The 19,798-nt window shown below is 40.8% G+C and overlaps 1 protein-coding gene across 2 annotated transcripts in view; it reads right to left on the bottom strand.

The window, feature by feature from the left end:
* Window positions 1-16,019: 16,019 nt before the first annotated feature.
* LOC124720070 overlaps window positions 16,020-19,798 on the bottom strand; it is a 51,572-nt gene continuing 47,793 nt past the window's right edge. Inside the window, exon 2 of one of the 2 annotated variants that reach the window (XM_047245338.1) lies at window positions 16,020-19,788. In XM_047245338.1, the coding sequence (XP_047101294.1) occupies window positions 18,248-19,786 (1,539 nt within the window). In that variant the 5' untranslated portion in view covers window positions 19,787-19,788 and the 3' untranslated portion in view covers window positions 16,020-18,247. The remainder of the gene's footprint in view (window positions 19,789-19,798) is intronic. The other variant, XM_047245337.1, reaches the window with a different exon arrangement.

Raw genomic sequence — 19,798 nt, 5'->3', positions numbered from 1 at the left:
GTTCTAAGATCCTACAGCAAATTGATGTCAAGGATACTGGACAGTCATTCACTTCTACTACCCTTCTTGTAGATGAGTGTGACCCGTGCTTTTTTCCAAGAAGTGGGCACAGTTTTTTGTTTGAGGTCTCTATGATAGATTATAGTTAGAAGAGGGGCTAACTCAGCCACAAATTCAGTATGGAATCTGACAGGTATTGCATCAGACCATTGAGCTTTATTCAATTTTGACAATTTCGGCTGTTTCTCAACACCGATGACACTACTTATTTTATTCATTTTTTCAGTGGTACAAGGATTAAAATGGGGCATTTCTGTTGGGTTTTCCTTTGTAAAGGAACATTTGACAACAGAGTTATGAATTTAAGCTTTTGCCTTGCTGTACTCAATTTCAGTTCCTGTCTCTTTCTCTAGGGACTGGACAAGACCTTTGGCTTCACTAACAGCCTTTACATATGAACAGAATTTCTTTTGATTTTGTGAAATATCACTTGACAATATTCCGCGACAGTAGTCATTGAAGTCATTACAATTGCTCTCTTGACAGTTAAACATATTTTATTCAGTGTCTCTCTCTCTATAGGCCTACACTTTGTTTTGCACCTATTATGCAGTAATCTCTATTTCATCAGAAGTTCCATTACGGTGACTGTATACCATGGAGAGTCGCTCCCATTATGAAGTGTTCTACTATGTACTTGCAAGGTCAACTCTTCTTTTAAGGTTGAGCCATGGTTCTTCAACAGGCTCCTGCCCTGTGCTGAAAGTTTCAAGCTTCTCACCGAGGTATGGCACTACTGACTTTTTATTTAGTTTACTGAACATATGTATCTTTCTGCTTGTTTCACCTGTCCTTTGTTCTTGCTACTTATCGTAGAGATGACACGTTTACAGTAAGTGGCACAGTCTATCTTTCCCTACATTGTTCAGATTCTTATTTGTATTGAACACAAGAAAATAGGTATTACAAGGTAAATACAAGGTGCTAATTCAGTCAAGACCAATAATACATTTATTATTGTACCAACTACGTGGTAAATCTGAGTGATACTAGCTGAATGATTTATTTGTACATCTGACAGATGCCTGCTTTCTTTTTCACACTGCTGTTCACAAAGGAATGACAATACATATAAGGAAAAAACTGGGCTATTAGGTTCATTCTAACAAATACTAAAACAACAGTTAACACAAATTATCTTTACTGCTCTTATATTTTTAAACTGCAAACAATATTCACCACCAGTGAACAGTATTTCGATAAAAGTCCAGTTAAATTTCAACATTACACAATGCTATACAATTTCACATCAGACATGATTAAATCGTGTAAGCTTTTTAAACTTCTGCCTTACACTTAATTTATCCATTCCAATCTTGTCGTAATCTAGAGCAGGAAACTGGTAGTCTACAAATTTCTTTTCTGCATACGGCAAGATTTTTGTCAGTAAATATTTGTACATAATTTATGGCATCACTTACATTTATTCGGAACATATTCTCTGAATAGTATACAACACAGTTCACGTATCACTTGTTTCCCCCACTGCCTAACAAGTTTTACAAATTCGTTTTATTGCAGCAGTATTATCCCCAATAGATATTTGTTATGCTGATGAAACAATTTTTATCACTGACATAGTGGTGTGAGTGTTGTCAAACAAATGAACAACTCTAGGGTGGAAAAGGCAGCTTAGTGGTTCCAGGAAGATAGGTTTACATTAAATAATTGTAAAACTGAACAAACCTTTCGTTGCTTAGAAATTTTAATGAAGGGAAAACTCACTCAGTAAAGTTGTTAGGCATCTACCTTGATAGTAAATTATGTTAGAACACCCAGACAGAAAACCTTTGCAGTACACTGGCAAGAGTTTTATATGAAGAGCGTTCATAAAGTAAGGTGACTATTTATTCATCAATATTCACGTTGTCCTCTTCAAAGTAATCCCCCTCAATTACAATACACTTGTGCCAACACTTTTCCCAATCCTAGAAGCGCTTCTCATAAGCACTTTTTGGTACAGCCTTGAGTACTTCCAACGAAGCAGTTTTTATTTCCTCAATCGTTGAAAATCTTCATTCTTTGATAGGTCTCTTAAGTTTTGGTAACAGGAAAAAAAGTCAGAGGGGGCCAAATCCGGTGAATATGGTGACCGAGGCATGAATGTCGTATTGTTTTTGGTCTAAAAATCTCTCACAGGCAACGATAAATGAGGAGGTGCATTGTCATGATGTAAAAGCCACGAATTGTTTTTCCACAATTCCAGACTTTTTTGCGTTCTGCTTCTCGGAAATGGCGCATAACGTCAAGCTAATACTCCTTATTGACCGTACGACCTGGTGGCAAAAATTCATGATGCATTACGGCACGGTAATTGAAAACAACAGTGAGCACAACTTTGACATTTGATCGAACTGGGCGTGCTTTTTTCGGTCTCAGCTCTCCAGGATGCTTCCATTGGAACAATTGGGCTTTGATGTCATAACTGTAAGCCCATGTTTCATCACCAGTTAGGATCATCATTGCTGTCATTCAAGAGGAACTGAGCGATGCTCACGCAGTGGTTCTTCTGATCAAATTGAGAAGTTCTGGAACAAATTTCACTGACGCACGTCTCATGCCCAAAAAATCTGAAAAAATTGCACGACATGACCAATATGCCAACACCCTAAGCAACTTCTCTTAAGGTATTCACACGATTTTCCAAAACAATTTTCTTCACAGCTTCGACGTTATCATCTGTTGTAGATTTGCTGGAGCGTCCAGAGCAAAGTTCGTCACTGGCATCTTGTAAGATGTAAACTTTTTTTTTTATTTATTTAGAACAGACTCACCATATGCCACTGTCAACATTCCAAGTGTGTTAAATGACTTGTTTCCATTTTTCACGCAAAATTTGATTCAAAGTCTTTGCTCCATTGTTTATAACAATCGAAAATTGCCGAGCACACTAAAATACGTCTAGCCTTTCTATCTGTCAAAAACAAATGAAGTACGAGGTAGATCTGAAACTGTCAACATATGTTCAGGGCATGTGTACAAAAAAGAAAGATCGATAATCGAATGTACGTTGCCCGCGGGGTCACCTTACTTTTTGAACAGCCCCCTTCTGCATTAAGGAAACTGAAGGATTGTGCGAGTAAAGAGCTCATACTTACTGCACACTACGACTTTTCCCATACACACTTCTTTGCTCAGGGAAGAGGTCTTTATCCGCCAGAAGAAAGCCATTAGACGTAAATTTGGCTTAAGTGGAGTAACTTCTTGTAAACAACACTTCGCCGAACGTAAGATACTCTCCCCCGCCTCTACATACTCCAGGGAATTACGCATGCTAAACAGTACACTCACGAGTATGAAAGAGATCAAATGTGCACTTACATTGTACCCGAACTTACTAGACATTACTTACGTCCAAGGAAAGTAAAAAATAATTTTTTTACATACTGGCTAACCATTTTCCAATAGTATACCTTATAGCACAAGAGAACTATATAAAAATAAATTTAAATGCTGGAGAAGGAAAGCTGCTACTCACCATACAGTGGAGATGCTGAGTCACGATACGCACAACAAAAAGATTCACACAATTATAACTTTCGGCCATTAAGGCCTTCGTCAGCAGTACACACACACACACACACACACACACACACACACACACACACACACACACACACACACACACACACACACACGCTGACAAAGGCCTTAATGGCTGAAAGCTATAATTGTGTGAATCTTTTTGTTGTGCCTATCGCGACTCAGCATCTCCACTATATGTTGAGTAGCAACTTTCCTTCTCTGGTATTATTACATTCCATCCTGGATTTTCCATTGTTTAATTTAAATGGTGGCAAAGACATGGCTGAAAGAAAAAGCATTTTAACACAAAAGAATTTATACGTATTGAAAAAAAGGATGGACTTTTATTAATGTGGCCGTGAATAAAACGTTACACACTGATCAGCCAGAACATTACGACCACTGACCTACTATCGATATAAACCCGTCCGTTGCAACCTGGTGAGGAATGGCTGCTTATTAAGACACATGCAAGGTGCATACAGTACGAGTGAGCATGCGGTACGGGTGCAGAATGGGGAAAGCACACGATCTATCTGAGTGCGAATGAGGGCATATTGGGATGGCCCAGAACAATCATTTCAGACACTGCACGACTCGTTCGGAATTCGAGGAGTGCAGCGGCAAGTGTCTTCGACACGTGGTGAAACCACATTCCAGATGTTGTGGGGTTGGATGGCCACTTCTCATTACGGATGTCTGATGTAGGCTGGGCAGCCTGGTGAAACGGGGCAGGCAGAGAACTGTGGTGGAACTAACTTCAAACTTTAATGCTGGCCAGAGAGCAAGTGCGTCTCAACACACAGTGCACCGAACACTCCTAACGGTGGGCCCCCACAGTAAACAGTCTGTGTACGTGCCAATGTTAACACCACAACATTGGCAACAGTGAATGAAACAGGCATGTAACCGTCGGCACTGGATGTTTTGGCACAGTGGCAGAGCACTACGTGGTCCGACGAATCCCGATACCTTCTTCACTGTGCCGATTCTAGAGGGCAAACAGCTGCTCGACACTCGTACTGCGGGTCGGAGATCAGCTGGTGGCGGCTCCGTTACTGTCTGGGGAACATTCACATTTGCATCTGCAGATCCAGTGGAGCTCGTGCAAAGCACGGTGACGGCCAAGGAGTACTGTACACTGGTTGCAGAGCACGTACACCCATTCGTGGCGAGTTTTTTTCCGGCGACGCTGGCATTTTTCAGTAAGATAACGAACTCTGTCAGAAGGCCAGGAGTGTGACAGTGGTTCTAGGAACACAGCGGCGAGTTCCAGTCAATGTGATGACCTCCCAACTTGCTAGATCTGAACCAGATCCAACACATCTGGGATGTGAATGAATGTGTCATCAGAGGTTGTCCCCTCCCCAGAACTTACAGCAATTGTGCAGTGAAAACACAGCATGTAATGGGGGCGATCGCTCAGTGAAACAGCGGTCGTGTACCGAATAATTTTATCTTGTGGCATTGGTTTTACACATCTCATCGAAAAGAATGACCGGGAGAGCAGTTGTTTCTTAATTTTTGTGACAATGATTTTATATCAGCTGGTCTGCCTCGTGTATCGTTATATCCAAATGGTTTATAAAAGTTAAACTACATTCTGTGTTGAAACCGGTTATCTAGTACACAGTATTTAAGCGATCTTGGCTTTTGAATTATTTCTATTACAGCAAATGGGTGACTCGTGTGTGTACATATGATGCCAATTCCCTATGCGACCTACTGTGGCCTTCCGTGCCATGACGCATTGCCCCTGTTAACGTGCCAGAGGTGAATATACCGGGTAGACGGTCACAATATTCTGGTTCATCAGTGTAGATTCAGATCAGATGAGATCAGATCAAATCCTTTATTCACCATTGACCACCTGAGGTGGAATAGGCAATTTACATGAATATCATATAACATTTTCCTTGAATAGTACCTTAAAGCTAAATGAGCATTGCAAATAGTGCCCATAGATGATAACAATCATCATAACATAAGATAAATACATTCAGTGACATCACATAATGAAATCCTTAAAAATTAATGTCAATTCATTTTATATTAATAAATTCTGTTATATTGTAAAAAGGATTGATTAGTAACCAGTTTAGTAGCTTGCTCCTGAAGCTACTTACGTGAGCCGACCGAGAATAAAATGGAAGTTTATTAAATATTTTTAGACTATTGATTAGATGGGAATTCCCTGTTCTTGACAGCCTGTGCCTAGGTATGTCTAATTTTTGTTTTGCCTCTGGTATTATGGTGGTGTATGTTTTACCTCATTTCAAAATCTGCTGTATTGTTTTTTGCATGCAATGCTGAGGCATGTATATAAAGATTAATAACTGTTAGTATTTTCATGTGAGTGAACAGTCACCGGCAGGGCTCTGATCTACCAGAATTGCTCATTGCTCGTATCACTTTCTTCTGAATTTTTAGAACTTAAGTGATGTGAAGAGAGTGTCCCCATATCAGCAGTCCATACTCTATATGTGACTGAAAGAGTCCAAATTAAATAACTCTTAAATGTTCTTTTGTCACCAGGCTCCTCAGTTTCCACATTAAATACGTAACTCGAGACAATTTTGTGCAGGTATGGTTGATGTGTGTTTCCCACGTTAACTTAGAGTCTACATGAATTCCTAGAATTTTAACTGCTTTCACCTCTACCTCTTTTGACAATTCTAGTATAATCTGTTGGTTTTTATTAGGGTTGCAAAGCAGTGTATTTGATGAGAACCACTTTAGTGCTTCTTCCAGACCATCTTGCATCATATGTTGCAGAACTGACATGTTCTCATGCTGAGCCAGCAAAGTTGTGTCATCAGCATAACAAATTACAATTTGGGGATACAGTGGGGTAAATCATTGACTGCAATTATAAAAAAGAAGGGCCCAAGGACAGAACCTTGTGGGACTCCTGTCTTAACTTCTAGCAATTGTGAGTCTTTGTTTCTGACAGAGGCAAACTGCTTCCTATTGTTTCGGTATGATTCAATTACTGCCAATGCAGAGTCTTGTACAACATAGAATTTGAGTTCAGCAAGAAAGATATCGTGAGAAATGCAGTCAAATGCCTTACTTAAATCACATAAAAGAAGTGGGGCTCTATTTTTATTCTCAAAGACTGTTATTACTTCATTCACAATTGAAAGGACAGCAGTAGTGGTATTTCTTCCCTTGCGGAAGCCAAATCGACTATTAGAGAGTAAGTTATGCGACTCAAAGTAGTAGTTCAGTTGGTTATAAATAAGAGATTCAAACATTTTCGAGAAAATGGGAACTATTGAAACTGGTCAGTAATTTTTGAGATCATGTTTGTCCCCTTTTTTATACACTGGGATAACTTTCGATATTTTTAGAGTTGTAGGATAGACTCCTAACTCTAGACACCTAATAAACAGAAAGGCCAATGGTTCACTAATTATATGCACTGTTTTTTTTAATAATGTAATTGGACAACCAAGAATAGTCCATGCTCTTGGAGTTTGAGAACTTTGCCACTACCTTTATGTGGGTGCGATTGTCTTCCATTTAAAGGTATTGTTTGCAGGTTGTATGTAGACTATATACCCTATGTGACAGAACATGGTATAGTCAAATCATCTGTTAAGTAGCATCTATGTAATATTATTTATACATGTTAAGCTTTGTATAATTATGTATTACTGATGAGCCATATACATCACAGTTGTCCACAGGCAAATAAATTAATTTCAATCTGGAAATACATAGGGGGGTATTGTGTTCTGATACAGATTTAACTACTCGACGGCTTCTGTATGTCGAGACAGATCGGTTTTGAAAATGAGGAGGCACATCCTGCAATATAGTAGAGTATGTTCTGCCTGTAAAAAGAAAACTTAATGATATCATCAAGAAGTGAGCACTACATCTCTACATTTTCTATAGCTGCTTCGACATTTTGCATATGTTTTCTTGAGTGAAAGTTGTAAACAGATAACAGACAACACACATTAAAAGTCAAGCAATTCTCATTCAAAATTTCTGAATGGCATATTTGGACTGATCTGCACTGAGATTGTTATTACAGCCACCTCTGGCCCAAATGCAAGAAAGAGAGAGTTTCAAGTCATCTTAAGTTAATAAATATATCAGAGGTGACTGAACACAAAAGTGTACTTCCCAGTGCTAAATGCCTGCATATTTAAAATTAGACCAAAAGCAGTTAAGTATTTCTTGCACGCAGCAGCTAAGGAACAGTTTTGAATATAATTTTTACCTTCTCTTAAAATACTAAACCAATAAATTTGATTGTTAAGATTTGGGAGGAGGGGCTCTTATGCCCATTAGCAAATAGATTCCTTGAATTAACTGTATCAAAAATCCTATCAATATAATAAAAGTATTCAACAATTGTTTCACTACCATCAAAGTGCGCACATCATCTATTCTCCTCAAAAAATCTGTGCTGTCAGCCACACTAGAACTCAAGTGTTTGGACTGCTGATCTCTGATTCATTTTCCTGTTTACATAATTGATTTCTAGACAATTTATTGGAAAATGTTTTGCATTCTTCAGTATGCAATTTATTTAGTCTCCCAATGAAATGCTACTCTTAATAACACCACTCGGAGGCTCAATAACTGATTCTTCTGCTAGAGTGAATTTCAAGCCAACTTCATCATATGACACATATGCATATCTAACATCCAATAAACATATTTCTCCAGGGGATGAGGAAGATGGCTTTTAAGTGCACCTTTAGAAAAATTTAACAAGCAACATAGTGAATGTAAAGTGCTTTCATTTACCTTACAGCCATCACAAGTAACACACCAAACCTTAACATCACAATGGTAGAGTCTCTCTAGAGCAGATATTATCAGCATTGCCTGGTTCACTTCAATACTATTCATAAAGAAGTATGCAACAGATTTCGACATATCTGAGTATTGTACGGGTAAAGAAAAACTGCTGCGTGTAACCGTTCTCATATAAACAGGATAGGCAAAATAATGCAAACAGTGGTAGTAATGAGATGGTTGTGTTTGACGGTCAACAACACAGGTAAGACATGTGGTACGCTGGACTGTTAACATTCAGTACGGACTAGGTATCACAGCAGGCTGTTTATAGGTGGTGCACGCTTCGTATCTGCATTCAGAGGACAAGGTTGATGAGCAACAAAAGACCTAACAGAGTTACAAGGAGGGCAGATTGTGGGGGCCCGATTAGCTGAAGCATCAGTAACCAAGACAGCCAATTTACTGAATGTTTCAAAAGCAACTGTTTCGACAGCCTACACACGGAAAGATATCGTGTAAACGTAATAGTGGGTGCAAATCAAAACTAAATTACAGATTGTCATACGCTAACTCGAATTATGTCAAAACAACACAAAACTACGGTGGCTAAAATGACTGCAGAGCTCAACAGCCATTTTCGAGGCCCCATATCTATCGACACTGTCTGCTGAGAACTCTGTAAAGCAAATATTCACGGACACGCTCCGTGCCGAAACCATTAGTGACGACAACCAATGCAAAGAAGCGTAAAACAGTGTGAGGAGCATAAATCCTGGATGGCTGATCAGTGGAAACAAGTAATACGGTCAGACGAGTCTACTTTTTCGTTATTTCCAACATCGGGCCGGGTTTACACCTGAAGAGCGCTAAAAGAAACCTACAATCCCGATTGCTCGATTCCGACAGATAAGCACGGAAGCGGAAGTGTGATGGTATGGGCAGCAATATCACGGTATCCTGCTGGTCTCATCATTACTCTCAAAGGCCTTGTTACAGCCAATGATTATGTAAACATTTTAGGTGATCAGGGGCACCACACGATTCAAATGTTGTTCCAACAATGATGCCATATTTCAGGAAAATAACGCACTCATTCACACAGTCGGGACAGTCCAATCGTGGTATGAGGAGCATGCAGTTGAACAGCATCGTCTTTCCTGACCGTCACCATCGCCAAACTTTAACATTATCAAACCGATGTGGGCAGTAGCAGGGCACAGACTCTGGAGCAGATTTCCGCCTCCCTCGTCACGAAAGGAGTTAGGAAGAGGCTCTGATCGAAGAGTGGCATATTGTTCCACTGGAGAGTATACAATGATTATATGCCAGTATTCCGAGAAGAATCGCAGCTGTATTATGGGCAAAGGGGGTCTAACCCCATAATAATAAACCATTCCAAAGTAAGTACAGGTGTTCACATTATTTTGCATATTTTAAAACGAATCCACGATATTTACTGAAGACGTTAGGAATATAGACAATATCCCAGCCGAACTTCTGAAATCTGGAGGAGCAAAACTGAATCAGGAGTTGTATAATCTTGTTTCCAACATGTACGAGCAGGGTAAAATTCCTACAGACTTTGGAAAAAACATTATGATCCCCATTCCAAAGAAGGCAAATGCTACAAGATGTGAAAATTTAACCTCAATTATCCTAAAACGCAAAGAACAAAAAGTCGAAGCTACACCCTCCGAAGACAGTTTGGATTCCGGAAAGATTGAGGAACCAGAGAAGCAATATTTGCTCTAAAACTAATAATAGAGAAACGACTAGATGAGAACCTGACAACATACGTAGCTTTCGTAGATGTAGAGAAAGCCTTTGATAATGTTAAATGGGATAAGATGTTTGAGGTACTCAAAAAAGTAGGAATAGACCATAAAGATAGAAAAATGATATGGAACCTGTACAAAAATAAGACAGCAGTTATCCGTGGACGAACAAAACAAGAAGAGGTGCAGATACGGAAAGGTGTCCGACCAGGTTGCGCACTATCCCCTGTTATCTTTAACGTACACATCGAAGAGGCGCTGGAAAAAGTAAGGGAAAATCCACAGACAGGTGTAGTAATTCATGGCCAACAAATAGATATGACAAGATATGCCAATGATATAGCTGTCCTGGCTGAAAGTGAAGAAGAGAGGCATTCAATGAATTCGAAAGTAAAGTTCTATGTACTGACTTGGTAGAAAATCCTAAGAAATTTTGGTCTTATGTCAAAGCGGTAGGTGGATCAAAACAAAATGCCCAGACACTCTGTGACCAAAATGGTACTGAAACAGAGGATGACAGACTAAAAACAGAAATACTAAATGTCTTTTTCCAAAGCTGTTTCACAGAGGAAGACTGCACTGTAGTTCCTTCTCTAGATTGTCGCACAGATGACAAAATGGTAGATATCGAAATAGACGACAGAGGGATAGAGAAACAATTAAAATCGCTCAAAAGAGGAAAGGCCGTTGGACCTGATGGGATACCAGTTCGATTTTACACAGAGTACATTAAGGAACTTGCCCCCCTTCTTGCAGCGGTGTACCGTAGGTCTCTAGAAGAGCGTAGTGTTCCAAAGGATTGGAAAAGGGCACAGGTCATCCCCGTTTTCAAGAAGGGACGTCGAACAGGTGTGCAGAACTATAGACCTGTATCTCTAATGTCGATCAGTTGTAGAATTTTGGAACACGTATTATGTTAGAGTATAATGACTTTTCTGGAAACTAGAAATCTTCTCTGTAGGAATCAGCACGGATTTCGAAAAAGACGGTCGTGTGAAACCCAGCTCGCGCTATTCGCCCACGAGCCTCAGAGGGCCATAGACACGGGTTCACAGGTAGATGCCGTGTTTCTTGACTTCCGCAAGGCGTTCGATACAGTTCCCCACAGTCGTTTAATGAACGAAGTAAGAGCATATGGACTATCAGACCAATTGTGTGATTGGATTGAGGAGTTGCTAGATAACTGAATGCACCATGTCATTCTCAATGGAGAGAAGTCTTCCGAAGTAAGAGTGATTTCAGTTGTGTCGCAGGGGAGTGTCGTAGGGCCGTTGCTATTCACAATATACATAAATGACCTTGTGGATGACATTAGAAGTTCACCGAGGCTTTTTGCAGAGGATGCTGTGGTGTATCGAGAGGTTGTAACAATGGAAAATTGTACCGAAATGCAGGAGGATCTGCAGCGAATTGACGCATGGTGCAGGGAATGGCAATTGAATCTCAATGTAGATAAGTGTAATGTGGTGCGAATACATAGAAAGATAGATCCCTTATCATTTGGCTACAAAATACCAGGTCAGCAACTGGAAGCAGTTAATTCCATAAATTATCTGGAAGTAGGCATTAGGAATGATTTAAAATGGAATGATCATATAATGTTGATCGTCGGTAAAGCAGATGCCAGACTGAGATTCATTGGAAGAATCCTAAGGAAATGCAATCCGAAAACAAAGGAAGTAGGTTACAGTACACTTGTTCGCCCACTGCTCGAATACTGCTCAGCAGTGTGGGATCCGTACCAGATAGGGTTGATAGAAGAGACAGAGAAGATCCAATGGAGAGCAGCGCACTTCATTACAGGATCATTTAGTAATCGCGAAAGCATTACAGAGATGATAGATAAACTCCAGTGGAAGACTCTGCAGGAGAGTCGCTCAGTAGCTCGGTACGGGCTTTTGTTGAAGTTTCGAGAACATACCTTCACCGAAGAGTCAAGCAGTATATTGCTCCCTCCTACGTATATCTTGCGAAGAGACCGTGAGGATAAAATGAGAGAGATTGCCCACACAGAGGCATACCGACAATCCTTCTTTCCACGAACAATACGAGACTGGAATAGAAGGGAGAACCGGTAGAGGTACTCAGGGTACCCTCCGCCACACACCGTCAGGTGGCTTGCGGAGTATGGATGTAGATGTAGATGTAGAAGATCTTGTAGTCCTACTGAATAGAATGGATAAAGTTATGGGGGAAGAATATAATATGAGAATTAATAAAGCAAAAACAAACGCAAAGGCATGCGACAAAAAAGATCAAGTGAAAGTCCAAGTTCATGTAGGCAATGAACTGCTTGAACAAGTTGATAAATTTACTAATCTGGGCAGTAATATTACCAGGGATGGAAGGAGAAAGGCAGAAGTGAGAAGTAGAATAGCTCAAGCAAAGGCTGCTTTTAACAAGAAGAAAAACATACTAACAGCCGGCCGGAGTGGCCGTGCGATTCTAGGCGCTACAGTCTGGAACCGAGCGACCGCTCCGGTCGCAGGTTAGAATCCTGCCTCGGGCATGGATGTGTGTTATGTCCTTTGGTTAGTTAGGTTTAATTAGTTCTAAGCTCTAGGCGACTGATCACCTCAGAAGTTAAGTCGCATAGTGCTCAGAGCCATTTGAACCATCTAAGAGCATCAGCCTTGAAATCAGGAAAAGATTTCTGAAATCATATGTGTGGAGTGTGGCGTGCTATGGGTGTGAAACATAGACTCTCGGGACAGAGGAAGACGAGAAGCTAAATTCTTTTGAAATGTGGTGCTATAGACGCATGCTCAAAATAAAATGTATCGACAAGGTCACAAACGAAGTGGTTCTGGAAAGAGCAGATGAGAAGAGAAACTTCTGGAGTTTCATTGTTAAAATAAGAGTGCAATTTACAGGCCACCTATTAAGACATAAAGGACTCCTGAACACAATCATAGAGGGATATGTCGAGGGAAAGAGACCGAGAGGCTGACCACGACTGAGGTACATGGATCAAATCGTGAAAGATGTGGGATGTAACACCTATAAAGAAATGAAGAGAAAAGCTGAAAGACGCACAGAATGGAGACAAGCTGCCATTGTAGCTGTTGCAAACCAATCCTTGGATTGACCACTACAGAAGAAGAAAGTTAGGAATAAGACATTGTGGTGGTTTGTTAATGTAGTGGGTATGTTTGATGCTCAAACATGTAAAGAGTTGGAAGACAGCTTTGATTTATTATAAAGAATGATTGTGAAGATGTCCAACTTGCCACAAGATAGCCTTATCATTTAATGTTAAGTTGGGAAGGTGGGCAATGCGAAGAAAAGAGTGATTATATGGATCCTTTCTTGGTAGCTAGCTGGAAGCATGTCAAGTTTTCTGAGAAGTATTTACGATCTTCCAGACTACAGAAAAGAAAGTTGTAGACTCCAGTAGACATAATCTGTTATATAGTGACTGGGCGTGGAAGGCTATCAATTGGTACAATGTGTCCTTTTGATCTGAGAAGGTAAGGAAACAGCATTCAGGTACACTAATAAAGGGAAAAGTACAATGGTTGAAAAATTAGTGTCTAAGCGATAAGACGTGTATGTCCGTCAAAGAAATTTGTGGGAGAGAGTGAGGCATTTGCATTGTGCTCCATCCATGACACATTCTTAGATATTCGACATTCTTCTGTTCGCTTCTTCTGGGTGAACTGCAATATAATATAGCAGATATATGTTAGGTTCAAGTGACTTAGAGTTTAAATGTTTTAAAATGAACACAGAAATGATGGCTTAATTTATTTAGTGTTACAGGAACAACTAATGCCTACGCCAGGAGTCACAAAAAGTATTTTTGGATAAATATTTAAACAGTGCTTGCTAATTGTGTTTGTTGATATTAACGCACTAAATTTCAAAGACTCTAAATGACCTTCCTGTGGACAAACATTGCAAAGTTACTCCTAACAGCTTGTCGACTGGGAATGCCTGTCTCACTGCTGTATTTTGCTTTTCTATTCCTTCTTGTGTTAACATTATTAAGTAATTCTTGTCCATCAAGGATGTCTTAGAACACTGCAACTGATGAAAAATGGCTCTGAGCACTATGGGACTAAACATCTGAGGTCATCAGCCCCTAGAACTTAGAACTACTTAAACCTAACTAAGAACACCACACACATCCACGCCCGAGGCAGGATTCGAACCTGCGACCGTGGTGGTCGCGCGGTTCCAGACTGAAGTATAATGTTACTTAAAATCCGTCTTGATTGCAATTTTTTTTATTCATATGACCGGTTTCGGTTCATTCAGAACCATCTTCAGATCTGATATTTCAGTTACAGGTCATATGAATAATAATAATAATAAAAAAAAGGAAATAAGAAATTTGCAATCAAGACGGATTTTAAGTAACATTATAAAATCACTGATTGCTATTATCCCATAAGATATTATGTCTGTTTTTCCAGACTGAAGTGCCTAGAACTGCTCGGCCACACGGGTGTTGCAGAATTCTGCAATGGAACTTTTTAAGAGAGCTATTGTAAAACATTGTAAGTAAAGAAACAATGTTCACAGCACGTAAATAAATGTAAACACCTGAAGATGTAGTGAACACGAAATGAACGTATTCTCAAAAAACATGGGTTTTGAGTCATAATTTGTTGCCTGGCATATTGGGAAAGATATGACATTCATATTGGTTCATTACCCCGTAAAGATTGACATCATGGGCGCTATATTTTTGAGTTTATGAGCTAAGAGCACAGCTGTTACATCACGTGACAACCTGGCTCATGAGCTTAAGTAAGCATGTGAATCAGACCCATAGGTCACCAAAGATTGCCCTTGCCTACCATACAACTTTCACAATAAACATTTCAAAATGGAATAATAAGACATATTCTGATGCTAGTGTAATATAAATTAGAAGGATTAGGTTTCCAGTCATGGCAAGAGAAGCCCGGTATAGTCTTTGAATGTGATGATAAGAATCAGAGTACTGTAGTTTACAATACAAGACTTGTGCACAGAAATCAAGCTACTGATCAACATTTTTGTCCAAGATGTTTTGTTGCTAGAGGAAAAATAAGAGCTCAAGTATTTCATCCCAGTATTAATACTGATATTTAAGAAATTCATACATATCAAGGTGAAGTGTGGTACTTTACTGTCACACAAACACCAGATCAAATAATGCTCCTCCGCAGCACACAAAGGAGCAATAGACATTTCAATTATGAGAAGATAGCGACAGACTCTAGTGGACACACAACAAATGCAAGCTAAGTAACTGTTTTCAGTATTCACTGAAGAGAGTCTGCCTGCCTATATCTTAAAGTACTAAGTTAGAGAAATTCCAGTGAACACCAGGAATAAGTTACTAATTGGTACTCATCTCTACTATTATATGGCAATTGGCCCTCGGCATAGTGAATTCTTTCAAAGTGTTTACGATTTTAGGCCAAGTGGCCAGTAAGTAGTAGAACGAATGGCAGTGAAAGCATTAGTCTGATGAAGGTTCTTCCTAGTGATTACTGAAAGCATCTCAAAGTTTTGGGCTGACTCCTCCATAAAAAAACTGTGTCGGTTAGACAAAGAAACGAACTGACTAAAAGTAATTACTCGTTACTGCAGCACATCAGTCCTGCCAACTCCACAATATCTAACGAACAGACACCCACCAAAACCTCGGAGACATCCTCCCTCTCATTTCGACTATGAAGGCTAACAGACAAGTTAACCCATACTGTCGTTAATGTCCTGATTGCATCACACAAGTAACATTGGGGGATGGGGAGGGGGGGGGGAAAGCTGTAGGGGAAATGGTATACATATGAAATGTGTTCATGCTCTGAAATGAGAACGCAATAGATACTAAAGTACTGTCTGGTGTAAAATTGGACTTTTTTAATTTAACAAAACTGTGGACATATCACTCTGATCTGAAACAAAAATGGATACATGATACCGTTAACATAAATACCATATCCATTTTCTGGTAATACATTTGAAATTCATGTTTTAGGATACGCTATGTTCTGTAGAACTTCTTGCAATCCTGCTGTTTAATTTCTCTAATTTACGTCTAAAACCAGTTCAAACAATACACCAAAACAGAGCAAAATAATTACTCCACACGAACAACTTGCAATAAAACCATGTTTAAGAATACAAGGGGCAGTCAAATGAAAATGAGAGATGGAAACAAAAAGTAAGTAAATTGTTTATTATTTCAAAAGTAATCACCATAACAATACAATGTCATCAAAATGACCTCGGCAACATGTAGGCGGGTGTTATCCTGCAACAGAACGATGCTCTCTGTCAACATTCGTGTGTGTTTGGACTTATGGTGTGCTTGAGTTTTTGCAACGTGCCCACATAAAGGCTGTGCTTTAGTTGTGGCACTATGTTCCAGACAGTTAATGGGCAACAGGCCCTTGCAGTCCCAGAAATAGATTATCATGACTTTCCTGGAGCTGGCATGCCCATTTTGACTATGCTGCAAAAGTTACACTGGGAAGTCCTCACATACCCTCAGTACAGTGCCGATCTCTTCCCATTTGATGTCACTATTTTTGGAGCCTCGAGGAAAGACATCCCTAGCTGTCGATTTGCTTTGGCGAAGAGATGCACTCTGGGGTACAATCGTCGTTCTGTAGGCAACCACAAACATTTTCACAGTGGGATAAATATATTAATATTTATGGTGACCACCCAGCTAACTCATTTTCATATGACTGCCCCTTACAAAATATTCTAGTGGATATAATGTGTTCAAGTTTTATAACTTTTATTCCTTGCCAAATATATGTAATTTGAATGATGTGTTGATTATGGTTAAGCTTTGCATCAACATTTACTTCGCGTTTTAAGCCATTGTATTTGAGCACAGCAAAAGACCTTGAGTAAGGTAAAGAAAGGTGCACGGCTTACCTGGCAAGAGCATTGCATGCGAAGGGTAAGGTTGCTGGTTTCAACCTCTGGCCAGCACACGGTTTTATTATCTGCACCTATTTACATCATACAATTTCATGTTCATTACTTCTTTGAGCAAATCTTACTATCTTTTGGAAAAAGGAAATTATTACATAATTATGCCATAAACTTTAATAATTTTTTTCCTCGGAGACAAAAATGCATTATTACAATTATTTACATCTTTGATGGCACTTCAACAAACTACATGCAGAATAGTGAAAGACATCTTGCTGAGATACAAAATAAATATCACTAATTATGGCTGAAACTTAACAAGAATTTTAAGAAAGGTTTAATACAAAAATTCTTTTACAACGGTGGATACTTCTTCAATACACTTTTATATATAATAAGTTGAAACACAGACACACGGTAAAGGAAACTTCTTTAAAACGAGCATTCAGATTAATAGTAACCCAAGGCTCCATAAACCTAAAGGCAGTAGACAAATTAAGTGCACGAATATTAGACTCTGAAAAACATTTTTCGCTAGGTTTAAATAGTCATTTTTTCTGGAATACTTGTGGAGATTTGTTTACTCAGTCACAGTAAGTATTCTTTAGTGTAATAATGTTCTATGCTCTTTAAACTGTTTTCAGTTGACATTTTGATTTTTCCTATGGTAACAATGACTATTTTCTATCTGCTGTCAATCCATATAATTATTGATTAAACAGAAAATACACGATTATCCACAAATTTTTGAATTTATATTGTAATATTAGGTCTCTTTTACAGAAAGCTCCCATGCATACCTAGGACTACTGGAAGAAAGAATATTTCTGAGAAAAATTTTAGCCACAGCCTCTGGGTAGTTTCCAGACTTAAACTTTCGCTCTGCAGTCGAGATTCATTTAGAGAATGGCTTCTCCATGACATACTTTTACTCAGGAGTGCCACACCAGCAAGGTATGCAGGAGATCTTGTGTGAAGTTTAGATGACAGGGTGAGGTACTGGTTGAAGTAAAGCTGTGACACAAAGTTGTGGGTCACGACTAGATAACCCAAGTCGCTACAATCACTGTCCAGTAAGACTGGAAATAACACACACACACACACACACACACACACACACACACACACACACTGAAAAATTCATTTCACAAATGAATGTACATTAATCCATACACATATATATGTTAATACGCACACATGTTGGCATCACAGGGCAGGAAAGTTGGTGGAACAGTAGTTTATTTAAACTGTTGTACGCTATAAATTTTTACTTGCGGCATACGCGGTTGGATGAACTCACGGACAAAGTCAACCACGTGTTCACTGACGTGCACAGTCTGCAAGTTAGTCAGATGGGACAATTCACGATAGGCATCCAAGTCCATTCCGAACGTGTAGAACAGTGACAAAGTGCGAAGCTGGGTGCAGTGCCGGAGGAACCACAAGTGGGCGACGTCCTCCGTGTGGGACAGCGACAGCGTCTCCAGTCGCGACAGTGACGGCATCACACCGGAGAGGACGTCCGCGTCGACCCGGCACCTCGTCAGGTCCAGCGCCTCGAGTCTCGTCAGGTGACGTAGATTCGACAGTTCCGACGTGCCGGGCCAGTGCGAGAACTCCAGGCAGAGACGGCGCAGTTGCGGGCAGTGGCGCAGGAAGCCCAGGTGCGGCAGATCGCTACCGACGAGGTCCAGCTCCTCGAGCAGCGGCAGACGCGGCAGAACTACGGCCAGCTCATACGCGTTCGCGGCACTGCCGGCCAGGTAGAGCGAGCGGACTCCGGCAGGCAGGTGCCGCAGGCCCGTCAGCAGCGTGTCCGGCGGCGAGGCCTCGACGCGGAGCTCCCGCAGCCGGCCGCAGTGCCGCAGGAAGGACACGTCCGAGACGAGGTCGCAGCACTCCAGCTGCAACGACACGAGAGACTTCAGACCCGTCGCGGCCACCTCCAGGTCGCCTCCCGCCACGCAACAGTCGCGCAGCCGCAGCCTCTGCAGGTTCCCCAGGTGCCGGAGATTCGCGTACGCGGCCGACGGCAGGTCGGCACAACCTTTCAATTCCAGTTCCTCCAGTGCGTCCGAGCAGTGCCGCAAGAATGCCAGTTCTTCTAGGCCGGGGCACTCTATTTCCAGCGTCCGCAACCGGCCGATCCCCTCCGACGCGTCCAGATAGTCTGCCGACAAGAACTCTGCGTAGACGCACAGGTCTGTGAGATTCGGGCACAGCTCGAGGGCCGTACCGACTGCGTAATCCGCACTAGAGCTGGACGAGGCACAGCAACACACTTCCCGGTCGCGTTTTCGGGCAAAAGCATCTAGTGTCGGTATCGCTTTGAAGATCCGCAATTTCTGGAGAGCCGCAAAATCTATAATCGAACGAGAAGAGAAGATGCTTTCTGCGATGTCGAGTCTAGTCGACAAATACGCGCACCTCAGTCTATGACCGTCCTCTGCAGATGCTATGTCAGAAATGTCCGTCACTAATAGGACCAGGCGGGGGTAGAAAATGTCGATAACAAACTCGGCTGCCGCCTTGATGATGACTTCCTGCAATAGCGGCAGGGCGCGCAAGATGGCGAATGTCTCGAAGGATTCCTTTGGACTTCTGTTGCTGACGTACCTCTTGCCCTTCCACAGGTGAGTGAAGCCCGACACAATTTCGTGCCACTGCTTGCTCACGGCAGCACAGTGTGCTAAGTCGGGAATCGGCAAGTAGCAAAAGATGGAAAACATCACGTCGTACGGCAGATTGTGGATACCGGCAGAAGGAGTTGACGCCATTTCTGTGAACAG

This window comes from Schistocerca piceifrons, chromosome 11 (genome assembly GCF_021461385.2).
Source record: "Schistocerca piceifrons isolate TAMUIC-IGC-003096 chromosome 11, iqSchPice1.1, whole genome shotgun sequence".
NCBI classification, from domain to species: Eukaryota; Metazoa; Arthropoda; class Insecta; order Orthoptera; family Acrididae; genus Schistocerca; species Schistocerca piceifrons.
This window is presented reverse-complemented; position numbering and strand designations above follow the sequence as displayed.